Here is a 20,001-nt window from a genome sequence, read left to right on the forward strand (position 1 = left end):
TGAAAACGCTGACAAACATTAAAAAGATGTTCAGCACTTTAACTCCACTCAAACTTTTATTCAAGGTGTCAAAATAAACCTTTAAGGATCAAACTCAACCAGAGGAGAGTTTGATGGACTTAAAGATGCTCTGTTTGTGCAAAGGAAGGTCTGATGGGCTCTCTCAGGTTTCGTGAACTTTTCTTCGAGGATTCACTCAGAGACATGCGGAGCAGAAGTTCAGACCAGAGAAACTTTCCTCCGGGAGACATAAACTTTTAAATGGTCTTTTTTGAGCCTGACAGTGTGAATTATTCTCTGTCAGCTCCCGGTGTTCCAGTTTAAAGAGTGACCCTGTCAACTGAAGACGTTCAGCTGAACGTGTCAGTGGAGATCCAGTTTACAACAGCTGTTCAAACACAAAAGAATTCCTGGGGAATGCATCCTGGTTCAGTCAGGTATACGTATATATACCTGTCATAAACTCCTCATGACATCTGTATTTAACAATGAGCTAAAGCTGTCTGGGGCTTTTAGAAACGATTTCGACCAGGTCTAGCTTTGTCTCATTTAAAGTGTCAACAAATCTATCTCCAGTGAAATAAAGCAGGCAAACAATGGGCCACAGGAACCATCTTTATCAGGACCCAAAAATTCCTGGATCACAGCTCAGCATTCCTGACACACACTTTAACCCTGTTTCCACCAAGCAGTATAGATCAGAACAGTTTGGTATGAGTTGGATCAGTTAAGCCTGATCCTGTTTGCATTTCAACAGCCAACCATGCCCTTCTTGGTAGGTGCCATGTAAGCTGGATGCCAATAACCATGACATAATAGCGTGACCACACTGTACCCCGCTAATAAATCCAATGAAGAAGAAAAACGCAACACAGTTAAAAGCAACGATGGAAGACATCCAGCAATTTGTCTTCTTTGTGATTGGCTTTTTTTTTTTAAAAGCGCAATAAAGCTTTGTTTCTTTATTACTGTTGTCGTATGGGATGTGAGCCATGTGAGGATTCTTTTGACCAATCAACGGACTGCAGAGTTTCTAGCTAGACCTTTTAGGGGTCAGATCGGTTTGTCTACCAAACAGTGGGACGGTTTGAGCTGTTAATTTGGGTATCTGTGCTCGTTTAAGTCAAAGGAAATGCCACAAGCAACTTGACCACTGGAACAGGTGGAAACAAGGCTTTTGTATCCCAAACTGTAGCCAAGGCACCAGTCTATGGTGCACCCTCAGAGGTTTGTGGCAGTATTTGAAACCTTATACTCTCACTATCAGAATGCTGAGTCAGGATGAACAGTGCTGTTCCATACCACTCCATCTTCAGCAAAGCATTTAATATCCGAGATATTTTCCGAATCAGAAAGAAAATACTTTTTCCAACAGATATCCTCACCAAGACGACATTATTTTTCCCGACTCTCTCTGCACACAAAGCGTATTCTGTAGAACTTCTTTGAATGGAAGATGCTGGGGTTGGATTATGTGTGCGCGAGACGGTAAATGTGACTTCAAGAATTTATTTTCTGGCTCTGCTTTGCAGTTTAAACTCCTTGCATTGTCTTCACTGTTTCTCTGACAGGCTGTTTACTTGCCTTGCAGACTGCAAAAGGAGGTTCAAAGACTTCCCCATTAATCTGGACATCATATTCACAGAGTTATAGCTCTTCCCTACAAGGAGGTAAAGACAGTTTGGGAACTTTTTAGTGGATTAAGAAAGAATTCACCAGTATCGGAGTCCATTTTGCATCTTTCCAATAAAAACCGTCAGGAATATCTCCACATTTCTTCATACTGAGAAGCTTAAACACCAAAATATGTTAAAAAAAAAAAGAAAAAAAAGACAACATACCTTGTTTAAAACACCAGAAAAACCCTTTAGAATCTAACATGGAACATCAAATGGAAGTGATGATTAAATTAAAAACACTGTACAAAACTTTGATCAGATCCCAGATCAACACTTTGAACTCCACAAAAATCTTCATCAGTTGATCCACAAAACCAAATATTTTATCAACATAAAAACAGAAATAACATTTATTCCCATGAAAAACTTTGGATTGCACAGGAGGGATAGAAACAGCATCACGTCATGATTCAAACAGAACTTTTTAAAGGCAGGAGGAAAACATGGTCGGACAATAAAAACTTCGGATTCACAGCTGGCGTCACAGGAGCTCGCTCAGAACGCCACATGAGGAACTCGAGATGCGTTCAAGGTCCTGCAGCACAAGGAGGTCGATTCAAGTTTCAAACGAGGTTCAACTCTTCCTCAGGATCTTGAGGAGGAGTTGGATGCTGACAGAGACGATGTAGACCAAACACACACATTTACACACACACTCACACACATCTCGTCCTCTTGGAACAAGGCACTAAGATTTCATTCAAGTTTATCATTACACGAGTGCTTAATGCATCAAAGCCTCCATCCCAAAGAGCTACATCCACATTAATCCCCCACCCGTCTCTCCTCCTGCTCTCGCTCTCCGCTAAAGTGATGTGTCAGCTCGGCAGCCGGCCAATCAGGCGGCCCCGTTGTGAATCAGCCGACCTGTCACTCACACAGCCAGTCATCCAGCCAGGGAGGAGGCAGGAGGGAAGGCAAGCGCCAGCTCCGGTCCTGTCTGACACTCTGAGGCGTGACGTGACCCCACGCTCAGTTAGCTGAGCGAAGGTCGTTCCAGAGACTGATCGAGAAAGTGAGGCGGGACAGGAGGTATGGAGGGACTCTGACAAAGCTGCGTTTTCACCACAGGGACGAGGGACTGGTTCAGGTGTATACACTTCATGAAGCAGAGATCAGAGGAAGTCCCTAAAGGGAGGACTTCATGAAAGAACAGGAACTGAGCTTTTCTGACTGGTCTACCGCATTCAGGAGACTCTTTCTCCTTGAGTTTTAAGGTCTGGGTGGAAAAAGGGACAGCAGACAGGAGGAACCTTTGGTCCCTGGGACTAAAACAGAACTTTTGGTACCATGAATGATTTTTAGTTTGAGCCTTATAGGAGTACTCAGAGAGTTTGCATCGCGGGATAAATGGTCTTTATCAAGCCAGGGGGGACTTTTTTTTTCTTTAAAAAAAGAAAAAAACACTTTATTGTGGTCCATAAAAAGGTTCCTGTATCATGGTTCTTTCCTGGTTCGAGTTTTGCAGCATGAAATATTTCTGACTTGAGTAGGCAAGCTGCAGTTTTCTGTTTTGTCAGTACAATAATGTGCCGAATATTTAAGGGTCTAAAAACGGTGGTCAAAACTTGGAGAGTAATGGGCTGGAGGAACCTTTAAATTTCTGAAATTAAAAAGGTACTTTTGGAACCAAGAACTACGAGAATTTAGGACAGGAATTCCCATATTTAATGGGTATATTGTCCTAATTAAGCCAGGGAAGTTTGTTTTTTATAGGAAGGAACTTTGTTCTCCAAAAGGTTCCTGATTCATGGTACTTTCCTGAAGTACACAGAGTTTGGGTTGGCTTTGCAGCACATAATGCTACTGGGAGAAAGCTACAGCTTCTTGTTTCATCAGGAGAATACTGCGCCAAATTTTCAAAAGTCTGAAGACCAGGATTAAACTTGGACAACTACGGGGTTGAGGAACCTTTTTGTACTGTGTTATTTTGGTGGAGACAAGGCTTTTAAGGTTTGACAAAACAAGCTAGCTTGATCTAGCATGCACAAACACAATGAAACACAATGATGCACAAAGTGTGCAGACAACTCCTCATTGACTGCAGCAAAGCAGAACAACAGGGGAGAGAAAAGAGGAAGGGGCTTGTTCTTGGACAGTGTTTACCTGCTTCATATGAAGCAGTGATGCTGACATCAGCTGTAGAAGGAAACTACAGGCCAAGGGGGAAGAGAGGAGAGGGAAGAGACGTAAGGAGAAGAGAGTGGATTCAGCAGGTGATTTCAGAGTGGTTCTGCCTGGCTTCACTCAGGTGTCAGCATGACTTTGGCTCAGCAGGATTCCCCCTCCCCTCCCCGAGGGAGGATGTCAGAGCCGGAGAGACATCAGGGGATTTGAGAGGGAGGATGGAGAAGGTGGGCAGAGATGCAGTCATGCAGGCAGATAGAGACAGACGTGCAGGAGGAGGCGGAGGAGAAAGAAAGGCAGGACAGTGGAGGGAGAGAAAGGCAATAAATAAAGGCAGGAAGAGGCAGACGAACAAGAGAACAGAGGAGAGGAATGTCAGAGAAACAATCAACAGCAAAATCAGGAAGTGAGGAAGACCCACACCTCACACATCAAGTCCCCTTTCACAAAAACCATCACTTAGAGCTCAGTGTCCCTCCAGCTGATGTGTTTAACCACCACCGTGTCCCACGCTGCCTCACTCTGAGCTCCCCACAGAGAAACAGCTGTCACCTCAGCGCCAGGCAGACAGGAACCAGAGTCAGTCCAAAAACACATCCCAGCAGCAGCAGCAGCAGATCCACGTCCTTAAGCATCAGGAGTCCCTTGCACGGCCTCAGTGGGCGTGTCGGTTGAAGCTCTCCAGGACGGTGGAGTTGGTCTTCTCAAAGAGCCACTGCTGGGTCGGCGAGGACGGGTCACATGTGTTCATAAAGACACGCTTCTCGCTGGGGTTGCAGTCCACACAGCTATGACTGACCGGGTGGAACAGACTCTTATCCTGGAGGAAAGGGGAGACACAGAGAGACACTTCACCTTGTAATCTGAATAAAAAGCAGCATGAAAAACACAAACCTGATCAGAGAAGTCTCAAACAGACCTTAAGGACCCTGTCAGCAACTTTAGTGAACACTTTCAACAGGGTTATTTAAAATAATTGAAACATTACAGGATAAACATGCAGCCCTCCATATGACAGCTTCCTGTAATAAGTCAGCTTAAATGCAAAACATCATCATAACAAGGTCTTCTGAATACATCAGCTGCAGGCTGTTTTCTGTCCAAACGCAGAAAACTTTGCAGAATAATTGGAGGGGCCTTGAGAAGTTTGAGGCGTGATTGTTGTTTCGTATATGGCAAGAGACAGAGAGAGAAAGAGGGAGGAAAAAGCCCCACTAAGCGGTTCAGTTTGGTTCGTTTGCATGGCACGCAGTCCACAGACTAATCTTGGAACAGACCCCCAAATAACAGAGAAGAGCCGTCCCACTTTCTGGGACCCTTCCGTAAGGGTGCCAGACTAAACCGATCCGATCTCTGAAGGTGGAGCCACAACACTGCAGACCAATGATTGGTCGAAAGAATTGTCACTTACCGTGCGACAGCAGCGGACTTCTCTGAAACAAAGCTTGATTGCACTTTGTATCAAAGAGCCACATGCCAACCACCAAGAAGACAAAATGCTGGATGTCTTCCATTGTTGCTCTTTGTTTTCCCTGTTGTGTCTTTCTTCTTTGATGGATTTATTACCGGGTTACACTGTGTTGCGCTGCTATGGTGCCACACTATTATGTTACTGATGTGGCTGTTGGCATACAACTTACATGTCGCCTACCACAAGGGGGCATGGTTGGCTGTGGAAACGCAAACAGGACTAAGCTTAATAAGCCAATCTGTACCAAACTGTACTGGTCTAAACTAGTGCTGCACGATTTGGGGAAAAGGTGCGATTTGTGATTAGGTGGACAATATTGCGATTGCGATTGTGCTTGCGATTTAATAAAAAAAGTTGTGTCATGATGAGTCTACAGACTTGCTTGGTTATCATGGAGAAAAATCTGAATTGCATGTGCTGACATTGCAATTGCGATTGCGATTGCGATTGCGATTGCGATTGCGATTGCGATTGCGATTGCAATTGCGATAATCGTGCAGCCCTAGTATAAACCAGACTGCTTGGTGGAAACGGGGCTTAGGAGACAGAGAGTCTGACCCTCTATGATTAAGTACCCACTGTTCAGCTCTGATGCTGATGTATTGTGTTAGTAGTACCTTTCTGTAGCGCCACAGCTGGTTTCCCTTCATGCCGTGGCAGTCGTACAGGGTGACTGGGCTGTTGTGGGAGATGGCGTCGAAGCAAACCTTCTTAGTGTGCATGGGATCGCCCACCCGGATGTCCTCTCTCCAGCCGAATGTGAAAACCTGTAGGAAATGCATCAAATGTTATTATTTTTGCCTTCATGAAGAGAACGGGAGAGCTGAAAAGGATGGTAACTAAGTGAAAGAGAGGCTCAAAGGCTGGTAAATTACTACAACGGGTGTCTGAAACTTGCTTCTCATAAGACATAAAAGATCTGCTACTGAGTTCAACAAAACAAGATGAAAGAGTATTTTTAAAACCAGTTTAAGAATGTTTGAGCTCAGCAAGCAAAGAAGAAGTAAATTGTCAAAAACAGAAAGTGAAATTATAATGAGGGAGATTTTTAAAATATGTTAAAAACAACATGTTAAAACAAACGGCTATAGGCCGCTGTAAAAATGTCTTCAGGCTGAGTTTAAAGGAGCTGAAAGAGACCTAGTCCTACATCTGAGGACAGAGCGCTCATCTGTCCCAAACCTCCTGAGTGCTCTTGATGATTTGTGTCTCTCTCAAAGATTCAGTGATTCTCTTTGAAACACACAGGTAGTTGTTATACCTTCAACAGATCTCTACTTTTCTCTGTCCTCAGCGTCTGTTTTAAGGATTCTTTAAAGTTACAGAAACAGGTTTTATCTTCTTATATTTTTGAGGATTATAAACAAAAGAAAACTGAGGAAGTTTCATGCAAACCTAAATCAAGAACTTATAACCTGATTAAAGTGTTTATAGCTTAGAAGTGGTACTGTTCCTCTTGCTCTGGAAACAGGTCGCTTCTATATATACTTTTTATTGTATTTCCTCTGTATGCATGCCTGTACATTGTCTTGATTCGTTTTCTACGCCTGACGAAGAACAACTCCAATTTTTGTTTACACACAGTGTTTTAACTTGCACAATTTGTGCTGAATGCCTCTCAACAGCATAAAAAAACAGTTTATGTTAGACTAAAGCTGCTGCCTATCAGAGAATGTAAGGCCGGTTAGTTAATAAGCAAAACTATATCAAATTTGTTTTGTTTCTGTCTGATAGGTTACGTGATGAGATGCTCCCGTCTTTGTTTGATTGCTCTTATTTGTTTAGCATTTTAGTGTCTTGTAAGTCTGATGGGGCTGGGCACTGCTTTGGTGCATGGTGAAATAATAATAAACAAACTAAACCAAACTTTCCATCAAGTTTTTTTGCTCTTTTCCTACCTCCTCTTTGCCTCGTCCAACCAGCTTTCTGCAAAGCCAAAACTTTTTTCTTTTCAACTTTTGTCTTTCCTGGGACATTTTTCAGTTGAACCTGTCATCCAGGCGGTAAACATGTTTATTCTGCTGTAAAGATCAGCTTTTTACATCAGTGTGTATGCATGTTTTTTTCTGTTTCTACAGCCTCTAATGGATGCTTAAGGAACTGCAGTTTTTCAGCATCAGCTTCATATTTTGGGACCAGAGGTTGACGCCTACACGCATATTGAGCTCTCAATCACTCACAGACAAATTTAGCAGATTGTTTTGGATTTGCTCTTCTTGTTAAAGTTAAAGATCCTCAAATCCCAGCAGCAATCACGAGACTAGAAGCTTAAAATAGTTAATCCAGAGTTTCAAGGATGAAAAAACAACACAGAAGGTGTACAAGAAAAATGTAAATTAACAAAGAGGATTGTGATGTCAGGTCAGGTTTTTATGAAATGCAGTTTCTTTCAGACTGTTTTTAATCTGTTTCTGGATAACTCTCATGTCCCTTCGCTTTTATTTCAACTCACTGAGTAATCAGAAAGCAGGTTTCAGTTTCTGATCTCTATTATTCACTTGTTTTTATTAGAACATGGATCAGTCATCAAAAAGGATGGCTAAGCTCAGCTAGGCTTGGCCCGGCTTGGCTCTGCTCTCAGACTTTCTGAAGACTTCTTTAACTGGTTTATAACAGAATCAAAACGCCTTGATCAGGGCGGCTGCCAAAGCGCCTCCTGTGATTTACAGCGAATCCATTTGTAGCTGGCACTGAATCCAGATCGCAACTGTGACACAGATTAAAATACAATGCATCTTCAGATTAAAGCAATTAAAGTGTCAGAGCTGCAATGCCTCAGCTCTACAAACAGAGTAGGACATCCAATCCATTAAAGTGGTGTTATGAGCTCAGCTTAATGATCTTCAGAGTGATGTTGAAGAACAGACTCCTTAAACACGATGCAAAAATAATAAAGTGCTGCAGAGAGTGCACGTGTGTTTGTGTTTGTGTGTGTATTTATGTGTATGAGCTCATCTGACATCTGTATGTTTAGCAGAGACACTAAATCACCAAAGAGGCAAACAGACAACATTTGAACAAATACAAAGTCGAGTTCAGTTTCTGCACAATGTGGCTCACAGAAAGAATAATCAGTGTTGCATCATGGGAAAATTAGATTACATATTTAAAGTATTTTACATAAACCCACATGGAAATTTGATTTCAGACTCAAAGATGAACAGATAAAAACTTTTTGGTCAGACTTTTCTAACAGCTTCTTGTGGCTCCTACTCATAATAGAATAGAGGAGAACAGGATATTCTTTTTGCCCCCCGTGAGGAAAATGTACTTGCTTAACATGAAAAACATGAAGAAATCTCAAAAGTTTAAGAGGATGATATGGTGAGGTGTTTCCATTTATCTAAAAGACAGAAGAAGAAAAAAGAAATCTCCAGAAACTAGAAACCTTTTAACCTTTAAATTCACGCTCAACCGTTCAGTCGAGCATTTTTAAATTGCTTTATTATAGTGGAAAGACCGGATTGTGTTGTCTTTACAGCTTGTACTGTTTTTTTCCTTAATTTTCAGATTTTTGATCTTAGGGCTTCAACAACATAAAAATACAATAAATGAATTGATTAAAAAATGTTTTTTGGATGGTTTGGAGGGTTAAAAATGAAATATTTTCACATCCCTTGAATTTAGAAAATGAAAGTTAAAATGTTAAAAGGAGTGGGAGTTAAAGTATCAATGAGGTTGACTTTGGTGTTTGCAAGATTATACCTTTTATTGGTCACTGAGAATCTCCTGGGTTATTTTTTCAGCAACACCTGTTTGAGGTTTTATCACATCCCCTTCAGTTTGTTATTGTTCCTCTTGTACCACTTTCCACCAGAGTTTGTTTGGTGCTTGTGCTTGTGCTCAGTAGTTTCTGATCACATTCTTCCTGAGAACCAGTTTGGTTTTCCACCAGCACCGAGCCACGCCATTGCATCATCATAAAGCATCAGTACGTCACTGCATACTTGGCCGTTCTGTGAAGACGGCAACTAAGTTGGTGCTGAGAATGTTGAAAAATAGGTACCGATTTTCTTTTTATTTACACTTGTGACATTATTTTTCCTGGTGTCTGCTGCATGGAGTGTGCTTGTCTGTGTGTGATTGCGTGTCTGTGAACACATCAGAGTGGAACTTTGCCATGCACAATAGAAAGAGCAGAGGAGAAATATGAAAACACAAACATGAAGCAGAAATGATATCCCTTCACATAAATGAGACAAAGAGCATAAGGCTTCGATTTTTCCTGCATTTTAAGTTTTGAATGAGGAAATGCCGAAACTCTCTTGTCAGCTTTCCTTTTTATGCATGACTGTTTTTTTTTTACAGCTGATCATCCACCATGGTAGCTTCGCTCCCTCAGACAGGTAACAATTTTTTCTGTTGGTGTTTCTGGTGAAACAAGCCTCACCTGTCCGTGGCTCCAGCCGACCTCGGCTCGTCCCTTGGAGCAGCTCTCCAGGCGGATCGGACTCCCTGACACAAAGTGTTTACTCTCCATACACATGCCACTGCCCACATTACGGATCTGATACACAAAGAAAACAGAAGCCCAACCACAAGGTCGGATAAGTCTGAAAGTGTTGGTAGAGGTCTCATAAAAAGCAGAACCACTCAGGACAGTAATATTAAACAACAGATTGAACTTTAATAACCAAACCCTGCTTCTGATTTGTTCAGGCAGAGATTATTCTTTTGTCTTCTGATTTAAATTGAGATTAAAGATTAAAGTCTGTCCTCTGAGGTAACCTCTGCTTTGCTGATGTATGAAGTGTTTTCGTACTGGATGATTTTCATGACGTCAGTGACAGTTACGTAAAAAGTGACTAAATCCTCGGCTCAAACATCTCCACATCACCACTAATGACTTTGTTGTTACTCAGTGAGGTTTGCGCGTACCTCTCCCCAGGCTGCAGCAGAAGGCTCCACAGGAGGGTAGTGTTTGGGCAGATCCCAGGCCACCTTGCTCATGAACCACTTAAAGTTCTTGCAGTTCAGGTTGCTCCTCAGCTCCTTCTGGACCGTCATGTCTCCTGCAGACAGGTGGCGGTACTCCGGGCGACGCTGGTAGATATACTCGGCGTACTCGTCCATCCACACCTCTGCTACTCGCTTCAGGTTCTGAAATCAGAGGAACATATTCTGTTTTTCATTCACATCACAAAACTGATAACCTGACGTCACTTCCAAAGAGAACATTGCCTCATGTCAACCTGAAACACTGACCACTTTTATTGCTAAAGACTTCCTTCTGACTGTTCAAAATGTAAAATCCTGTAAATGAGCATCTCTGACTCAGCTAGCTTCTGGTTATCAAGTCTTCCTTTAAACACAGAGCCAGCCCTCATCCCCACATCTCTCCGTCCTTGATGTTCTGACTGATCTGACATGACAAAGTGATCAAAGCTGCTCAGCAGAGAGGCGGCTGGTTGTCATTCAGGACCTTTGTGGTGAAATCATTATGTCCCAGAGGGGCCAGAGATGAAAAACAGAAGCCAGTGGTCTCCAGTCAACTCAATTATGAGCTGAGTTTACAGAGGCTTCATGAAAGACAGAGAGCCTGTCCTGTCTCTGCTGTGCTCGTCTGTGACAAGTCACACATGGAGCCTTTTACTGCGTCACATCCAATCAGAGAGCTGAAGGAGCTCGCTTCATTTGGGTTTAGAAATGAAGGAGTCCAAGTCAAAGTCAAAGACACCAAACTCAACAGCAGACGTTAGGAAAGATAGTTTCTCAAAGTTTGATCCAGAAAATTGAGGAGGTCCTGAGCAGTGTTGAAAAAATCAGGTACAGGATTTATGTCAGTGTAAAAAAAAAAAAAGTAAAACTAGAAAAGCATATTCTGATTGTCACGTAACACTTTAGTCCTACTTTAATGTTATGTTCCCTTTCAGCAGACTGTCTGCTACAATTTGGTGTTAGTTGCAGGTTTGTATGATAATTTGTTACCTGACAGTGTTGAAAATTATGATGACCCAGTACATATTTCACAATTCCGCATCTTAGTATCCAGAATAATGCCAGGATCTGGATCGTACTTTTACTTCTGTCAGAAATTATTGTGACCTTTTATTCTTTTTTAAAGCAATCTGACCATTTATCGTTGAGTTATATACACATATGGTGAAAACAGTCCCATCTCACAATGGTAAAGAATCCTTTAAAAAAATCCTGGATCCAGACGGTGATCCAGATCACCTCTAAAATGTAATCACTTTTTCCTTATCCCATTTTCAACATTTCCTGAAAATTTCATAAAGATCAGTTTGTCAGTTATGTGTTGAGTTATGTTGTTCACAGACAAACAGACAGACAGACAGACAAACTCTCCCAAAGACATAACCTCCTTGTCAGAGGTAATAAACTTGTACGTCTTTCTACAGAAACTTTGGTAACTTTAGGAAACATAAGCTGCATCATCAAGGTTTATTCCTGTTATTTGTGCTCCTTAGTAAATAGAATAGAAAATACTTTATTTATCCTCGAGGGGATAGTGTTGTTCATATTCATTTACACTTTAATTAAAAGTCATTTCTACCACTGTTCAGGACCTGATTTACTCACTGGTTAGACAAAGTATCAGTGTGTTGATATCGTGTGAAACACTGGCTTTGTGCTGGGTCCAATCTGCAGTGCAGCTTCTCACCACTAGGTGGGGCTGCAGCTACTGCCATGATACTAAAAAACTCTACTACCTGGATGTAAACAGTCACAGATAATGGAGTCTAACAAAAGCTAACAGTTTTAGCTTTCTTGACTGTATTTAGAATCAGCAATCAGAAGGACTCTCCTCTGTGGGCTGATCCGACGAGTTTGTCCATAACCATCATCAAAAGGTTAAGACCAATCAGAATCGTTAGCTGGTCCATGCCATGTGCAGAAAAGACAGCATATGCCCCAGTGCAACATCTCAATGTACAGCAGGGTCTCATATCTGAAAACTGTCTGACCCTTAGACAAGTTGGCTGCTTACATTTTAAAATGTCTGTTCAGGCAGCTCAGAAGTTTGGCTGCTCCTGAACATCTTTTGTGGACATATAAAAAAAACAGCAAAAATTAAAATGATAAATGTCCACCAATGGAGAGATAATCAAGCACAATCAGCCACCCCTCTTTAAAAACACGTCCCAAAGCACTTTGTGTGTTTGCAGCTTTTTATCGAGCACTCTTTGAGTGATGGTATCTCAGCTACTCTACTTGGCTCCTCTTGAGTCTGCAGATTTATTTTATACTTTTACATCACACAGCAAACCCTTTCCCTGGACTGTACAGCAAAAAAAAATCTGGATTTAAAAGCCAGTCCATGGTGTACAGAAACAATAAAACAAAGCCCTCCTCGTATTTCTCTCACTTGGCTCCTGAGTCTTAATGAAAGTGAATGATTTCAGGATGATAGAGGAATTAAGACGATGAGTAAACTGCTGGCATCGAGAAGTGCAGAGCAGACAGCTTCTTCAGCAGCTCTTTATGTCCAGACAACAGCAAACATGAAGGATTTACAGCGGCGCGGTGGGAAATCCATCTATCAGGAGCCTCTGAGGTGTGAGGGGATAAAAACAGAGAGCCTGGAGGCCCCTGAGGTCCGGCTGCATGACGGAGAATACAGATGGGAGCTGAGTACGGGTCCAGAAAGCCTTCCAGGAAGAGAATAAATACAAATCTGCAGGCTCAGATGTAGAGGGCAAAACGCCTGCAGCCACACACACACCACACACACACACACACACTGACAGCACGGCTCAGCCTGTAGAGATACTCAGGCTTTCCAGGTAAAGCAGAGCTCAGTGGATTCATCTTTCCCCTGCTGACCATACTGAAGTTGTCTGCATGTGGAGGAGACTTTCTGATCCGCGCAGGTGCAGCCGTCAAAACCACAAACACAGTGTCCCTACAACCATCACTCTCTGCCAACAACCACAGAGCTTTCAGTAACATGCAGAGCGATCATCACACAGGTGATCTGACACCATCCTGAAGGTTCAGCACGTGTCCACCTCAGATGACCGGAAATCACTTCAACATTTTTCTTAGCCTCTCTCTGCCGTCCTTCACTCTCAAAAAGCTCTACAGGTGCAGCAGTTTCTCTTTTCCATTCTGTGTCAGAGTGTTTTTAAGAGGTTTTCAGAGATCTCTCTCCTCTCTCCTCTCTGTGCGTATGTCAGCAAGAAAGAAACGTTTTCTCACCTCAGGAACAGCTTTACTTTTTCTTTTTGTTCCTTTTTGTCTTTTGTCTCTTTTTGAAATATCTCCTCTGTCAAAGAAGATGAAATGTATATTCAACAGCAGGACAGTGAGTTCAGCCCACACTGTGACACTAAGAAGCATCACTGTTGTTGTTTATGGTTGAAATGAGGTTGATAATAAACAGCCTGACTCTCTCAAACCTCTGTGCAGTGAGAGAAAGACACAATCTGTATCAGTCTGTGTGAGCCTGAATGTCTGTGATCTGTTGGACCTGCTGCCGGTCTGACTCCAGATCTCACCACTGTCTCAGTGAGAGACGTTCGGTCAGAGCAACAACCCAAAACAAAGGCTGAGAGGTTTAATTACTCGTCAAACAGAGCCAAACGGAGCCAAACAGAGCCAGGTGTCAGATCGACTCATGAATAATGAACAGAGAGCGGACAGACGCTGGACAGGCTGTTTGTGAGGGAGTGTTGGAGCTGACAGGGAGCAGAGGAGAAAAACTGGGACTGTTGTGGATTATGGATTCAGAGGAGGATGACACTGAGGGTTCAGGTGCAAAAGCTGCTGAAGTCTGTGTCAGACTCTGGAGGAAGCCTCATCAACATTAACGTCTTTCGAAACCACAGTGTTTCTATCCTTAATGAAAGCCCATCAAATCCATAACAGTGACTTGTGATTGTTTGGTATAAGTCCAGTTAAGTGCATCAGGGTTCATGACAAAGTCAAGCCCTTTATAACAACAGGAGGATCGGACCCTACCTGACACAACAGGTAACACAGCTTCTGGTACAGGCCATGTGATATCATGCATCGACTACTGCAATTCTCTCCTAGTAGGCCTTCCTGCGTGTACATTTAAACCTCTGCAGACAATCCAGAATGCAGCAGCACGTCTGGTCTTTAACCAGCCCCAAACAGCACACGTCACCCTGCTGCTAATCTTGCTTCACTGGCTGTCTGTAGCAGCTTGAATCATATTCAAAGCTCTTCTTCTAGCTTCCAAAACATTGACAAGAATAGCTCCTGCCTACCTGGGGTCCCTCATCCAGGTCTACACTCCTTCCCGCCCACTACGCTCTGCTTGTGAAAGATGCCTGGTGCTCCCAGCCCAGCGTGGCTCCAAATCACTAGCCAGACTCTTGTCCTCTGTTGGTTGAATGAATTACCTAACTATACAATCCACAGAGTCCCTTTATGCTTTTAAGAGATGTCTAAAAACTCATCTGTTCAGGGAACACTTGTGCACTTAATATGACCCTTCTCCTCTTTGCCCTTAGAGGCAGAATTAGTCAATAGGTGTGAGACCCAGCTCTCAGTGAATTTTCAGCACTATTACTGAATGTTGTTGAAGGTTGAAGTATACTATTGCAGCAATTTATTGTGTTTTGTTGGCTTGTTGATTATTGTACCCCCCAAAACAAACAAACAAACAAAAAACTTGCTCCTAATGGCAGCACCTGCAGCCATCATCGTTTGTAGGAAAGGCTCCCTATGCTGATTCAGAAGACCTCATTGGCTTTGGCTAACCATGAGCATATTGGCAATTTGCATGTTAGTGCTAACAGATAGTAATTTGTGGTAAGCAGGTTTGTTATTGTGCTGGCTATCAGCTTCTAATTTGTCATGCTGAGTCATCTTGCTAACTGGCTATAGTCCTTCTTTGCTTATTTCACCAGTACATAAGCGTTGTTAGAGGTGTTGTAAATGACAGATATGTTTGCATGAATGTATCGTGATAATGTACAGTAACAATGAGACAATGTTGACTGTATCTTTCTATCAATAAAATATGCCAGTATCAGATGATCACTTCCTCATGATGTCTGCTCCAAATGTTAGAGCTGAACTCAGAAGTAAACCTCCAAATTTTCTGCTCCTGTACTTAAAAAAACTACAAAAAGCCAAAAGGAGCTCTTCTCATTGAATGCTTTGAAGATGTATGTCATAATTTGGGGTAATTCTTAGTTTTAGATGTATCACACTCTTCTGCTATGTTTGAACACTGTAGGTATGTCTGGTAATGTTTGTCAGGAACTTGTGCTGACTCTGCTGCTGTCACAAATAAGATATTTAATTCGCACCATTTTTTCCCTGGATATAGAAAGGGCAAAATTTTGATTTGTGAAAGGGAAAAGAAGTAAAAACTGACAGATGTGCAGGCAGCTGAGTGTTTGTTCTCAGTCCATAAACAAACATCCTTACAGAAAAAAGATTCCTCAAGGTTGACCAAACACAATTTTGTTGCAAGTCTTTCACATTTTGTACATTTTTTTTCTGCAGTGTATAAGATATGTAACCTTCAAATATTAATGTATTTCTTTTTTATTTTATTTTGGGGGCTTTAAATGCCTTTAATTGGATAGTATGGAGGACAGCAGATAGAGCAGGGAATAGAGTCAAAGTGGGGAATGACATGCAGGAAGCCACGGGCTGGATTTGAACCAGGGCCACTTGCGCAAGGGCAAACCTCATGGAGCACGACCTAAAGCGCTAGGCCATCTTCGCTCCACGTAAATGTAGAATATTCATTGTTTGCTGCTTTACAAAATCAGAGGTGGAAAATTTTAAACAACATTTACAAAGCAAAATAAAAGAGATAGAGACAAATAAGAATATTAAATGTCCTTGTGTTCATATTTACATCCTGTGAAACCCTGAGAGACTCACCCGGGCCAAGCTCACGCCACCAGGAACTTTGTAGGGGACGTACTTCCTGTAGATGTGTCCTACCCTCGAGCAAGGGATGTCCTCCATCCTTCCTCCACACATCCACACCTAGAAAGAGAGAGAGAGAAAGGGATAGTTAGGAGTGATAATGAGGATCAGAGGGGTTTCTGGGGTGTGACAGAGGTGTGAATAAGACAAGGTCACCAACAAGGGATGATAAAACTCAGGCCCCGTTTACACGGAGACTCCCGCAACGATTCTTCCTTTGCGTTTTCAAAAGCCACCCGCGTTTACATGAGGACGGCGTGAAAACGATCCGCGTTCATACGACTCCAGGAGGAGAAGTCTCCTCTTCTGTTTTTTCTTTTTCTGCCGTTTTGTTGTGTGAGACGGTCGGCAATCCAACCATGACGCGCATTACCGCCAACTACTGGCTCAACTGGAAATGTGGCTGAGCGCGGAGCCTTCACCTAAAACTGCGAGTGCGCATGCGGTGACGTCAGCGTTTCACCCTGAGACGCTCCGCTCTGTGTTTACACGAAGCTGGATGGCGGAGCGGATTCAGATCTTTCCACTCTGGGGAGCGTTTTCAAAAGTTTGCGTTTTCACTGAAAACGCAACGTGGTCTCGTCTAAACGGAAGGCCAAAACGCAACGAAATGTTTGCGGAATCGACCGTTTTCGGCGTCGTGTAAACGGGGCCTCAGAGTATGGTGAAACCAAAACAAGGAGGCTGGGTTATTATTCACTGAGCTCTAAGAGATGATGATAGGAGCTTCAACTCTGAAAATCAAGAGGAAGGAGAGGGAAATAAAGGAAATATGAGAGTCAGGGGTAAACAGTCGGATCCTCAAACGTAGTCAGAGAGCTAAACGTTGCTCAGACTGAAGTAAAAGCTGAAAAAAAGAGAAAATGAGGTTAATTTGTTTCCGTCTGCAGACTGCAGAGACACCAGAGAGAGGAAACCACTTCAAAGAGAGATCGAGGCGAGTCAATCATGCTTAGCTGAATGACAAAGACTCAAATTGGATTTGTCCTGCTGCTTACGGGAGGCAGCGCCACCTTTCAAGTCTACGGGGTGGGGGGATTTGAATTTCAAAGATAGATTTAAGGTGACATATTCCTTTAAGTTAGAGCCAAGTACACTCAGGTCAGGAGGTCAGGGAGTCAGAGAGGGAGAGGAAGAGTGCTCTGACTGAGTTTTCACCATGTTTTAAGTTTAAAGACTCTCTCCTCCAACGTCAAACTCATGCATTCATCCATGGATAGCAGAAACACTCCAGGACAAAACCTTAAGACTGGGGAGACAAATTAAGATGATTCCACTTTGCAGAGCTACACAGAAGGAAAAATGAGGAGTGAAAACAGATGGATCATCAGCAGATCAAAAGTTGAAGACCAAAGCCCTCTAAAAAAGAACTGGACTCAGTAACGAGGACCTCCACTTTTGTTGTTCTTGATGCGAGCGTTCCAGCTACTCCAAGTGGTGAGGATAGCTTCAAGGAGGGCATCCACTGTCTGGAACTGAAGTCCATTTTTGTAAACTTCTTTCTCCATCCATCCCCAAATATTTTCACTGTGATTCAGATCAGGGGGATGAAAAACCCAGTCATTGCCAAACAGACCAGGGCCTTCAGTCATGAAGGAGGCCCCCTGCAACATCTCCACACAGCCAGCAGCCGTTTGAGGCACCTCCACAACTTGAAGCTCTATAGTTTCATAGAAGGAGAAAGCCCTCTGATCAATATCGTGTCCCCTCCACTGTGCCACCTAGGAAGCATCTCCAATGGGACCTCCCAGTCATGCCAGTAAAGATGGAAGCTATCAGGTCCGTCATGGTTCAACTTTTTCTTTGAAGAAATTCTAAATGACTATCTTACAGCATCCGACCTCAGCAGCGACGGCAAGAGAGGCCCTGCTCCTGCAGCTCAACAATCTGACCATGTTCAAAGAAACCAAGGGAGGTCATGACAGAGTGATTTAGACTTTTTAAAGCTTCCGATCAGCTGGTTAACAGCCTGTCGGAGTTTAAATGCAGTTTTCAACGAATGACCTCATCTTCCTGTTTCTCCTTTTTGCATTTTAAAACTTTACTTACATCCTACTTACGATCCACTGATGCCTGATGACTCAACATGTCGCTCTGAGACCTAAGAAACTTTGAAGAAACCATCAGACTGTTTTTAAAGCTCTGCTGACTTCAGATTAATTTTTTGTATCTTTTTGAAGGACGATCGTCTGATGATAGAGATGAAGCAGCCGGGGGGGCTGTATCTGATGTTAATAATCAGAGGGAAACGTGTCTCTGTTTGTGACCTTTGTTTGTGACTCAATGATATCCAGTCTGTTGGTTTTCAACTCTTCTCTGATCCTCAGGAGTGGACATCAGCTGCTCGCTATTTCAATCCAATTACTCTTCCTCAAGTTTGTTGCCCTGCTCCGGTTTGGACAAACTGAGTCCAGAGGGAAATAACAGATTGAATCCCCTCTTCTTCACACCACGCTGCAGGGGAGGTCTGACCTGCTGCTCCCCTCCCCTTGCTGACTGAAACACTTCAGCTTAATAGGAGGAGCGCTGGTTGCTGGAGGATCAGGAGCTCCTCTTCAGCACCTGCAGATTAAATTGGAAGTCTTATCGCAGGTTGAAGACAGAACCTTCCATAGCCCACCTTAAACCCAAGCGACTGAAACCGTACTGCTGGGGAGGATTACTTAATGTTGGTGAAATTATACAGACTTTAGAGAGAGGTTTCTGTGAGCATGCTTTTAGAAACTGTTTCTTTAACACACCATCAAATAATAGACATTTCTAATGATGCAAAAATAAAGATTTCATTTATTTGAAATTTTTAAACAAAGGTTCGGCAAAAAGAGAATAACACAAGAAAACAGGTTCAAACCTGGTCGGGAACACTGCAAATAGGCAGTGCAAAGCGTATGGACTTGTTTTCAGGTGCCTGCCTTCAGCAGACTACATGTAAAATTAAAACAGAAGTTGTCTTGCTCATTCTTGTATGTTGGAATGTTTAAGCTGTTAATAGCAAATTAGCTAGCAGGTTAAAAATGAGAGAAAATTACCTTTCAACTGATCAGTTAAAAAGCTTCATATTTATGTTAACCTGTTTGTATTTGTGTAATATTCAGCTTAACTTTGAGTTGATTCTTCTGGTTGGCTCTATTTATTTTGTCTTTTTTTTATATTTATATATATTTTTTTAGCTTCAAACGAAGTTTTGCTAACATTTAGTAGCAAACCGAAACGTCACCTAGTGTGCTAGCACCAATAGCGCCAAAATAAAGGGCCCCTAATTAAATTTTACTTAGTGCCACATGGAGGCTAGGGCCAGCTCTGCATACACAAGTCCTTAGTCAACATCAAAACATAGCTTTGAAATGTGAAAATGTGATGTCGCAAGAAGCCTACAGCGTCTCCAAAAAGTAAAAAAAAACCCTGGGAATGAGCTGGACAGATGCAAAATAAAATAATAATAATAAAAAAAAAAAAAAAAAAAAAAGATAAATAAATAAATACATAATTTAAATAAATGATGATAAAATAAATAAATAAACAAAACAGACAAACATTCAAATAAACAAACAAAAACCAGAAAATTGGACCCATCCCCAAAAAAATTAAGAACAACATTTTAGCATCAGTGTAAATCAAGATTGATATATCATGAGATCAAATTTCTTTTTATTATGACTTTATTATGATTTCAGACACAAAAAAACCTGACTCAGTGTGCAAAGGCTTTTCGTGACTCATAATCTGGTCTTGTTTGTTGAAAAACATTATTTTCCTCCTCTCTTTTGTTATTTTTCTGATGAAGACACAAAATGCAACTTAAAAACTTTAAGAGCTGCTACTTGATTGCAACACAGCAATATA

The 20,001-nt window shown here is 42.2% G+C and overlaps 1 protein-coding gene across 1 annotated transcript in view; it reads right to left on the reverse strand.

The window, feature by feature from the left end:
* Nucleotides 1-1,960: 1,960 nt before the first annotated feature.
* LOC141791872 (polypeptide N-acetylgalactosaminyltransferase 10-like) overlaps nucleotides 1,961-20,001 on the reverse strand; it is a 113,546-nt gene continuing 95,505 nt past the window's right edge. Inside the window, exons 8-12 of the mRNA XM_074672567.1 lie at nucleotides 16,111-16,218; nucleotides 10,156-10,377; nucleotides 9,668-9,784; nucleotides 5,895-6,044; nucleotides 1,961-4,626 (exon numbers count right to left, since the gene is read on the reverse strand). Of these exons, the coding sequence (XP_074528668.1) occupies nucleotides 4,462-4,626; nucleotides 5,895-6,044; nucleotides 9,668-9,784; nucleotides 10,156-10,377; nucleotides 16,111-16,218 (762 nt within the window). The 3' untranslated portion in view covers nucleotides 1,961-4,461. The remainder of the gene's footprint in view (nucleotides 4,627-5,894; nucleotides 6,045-9,667; nucleotides 9,785-10,155; nucleotides 10,378-16,110; nucleotides 16,219-20,001) is intronic.

This window comes from Halichoeres trimaculatus, unplaced genomic scaffold (assembly GCF_033239565.1).
Source record: "Halichoeres trimaculatus isolate MK-OKI-2021-1 unplaced genomic scaffold, fHalTri1.1 fHalTri1_scaffold_6, whole genome shotgun sequence".
NCBI classification, from domain to species: domain Eukaryota; kingdom Metazoa; phylum Chordata; class Actinopteri; order Labriformes; family Labridae; genus Halichoeres; species Halichoeres trimaculatus.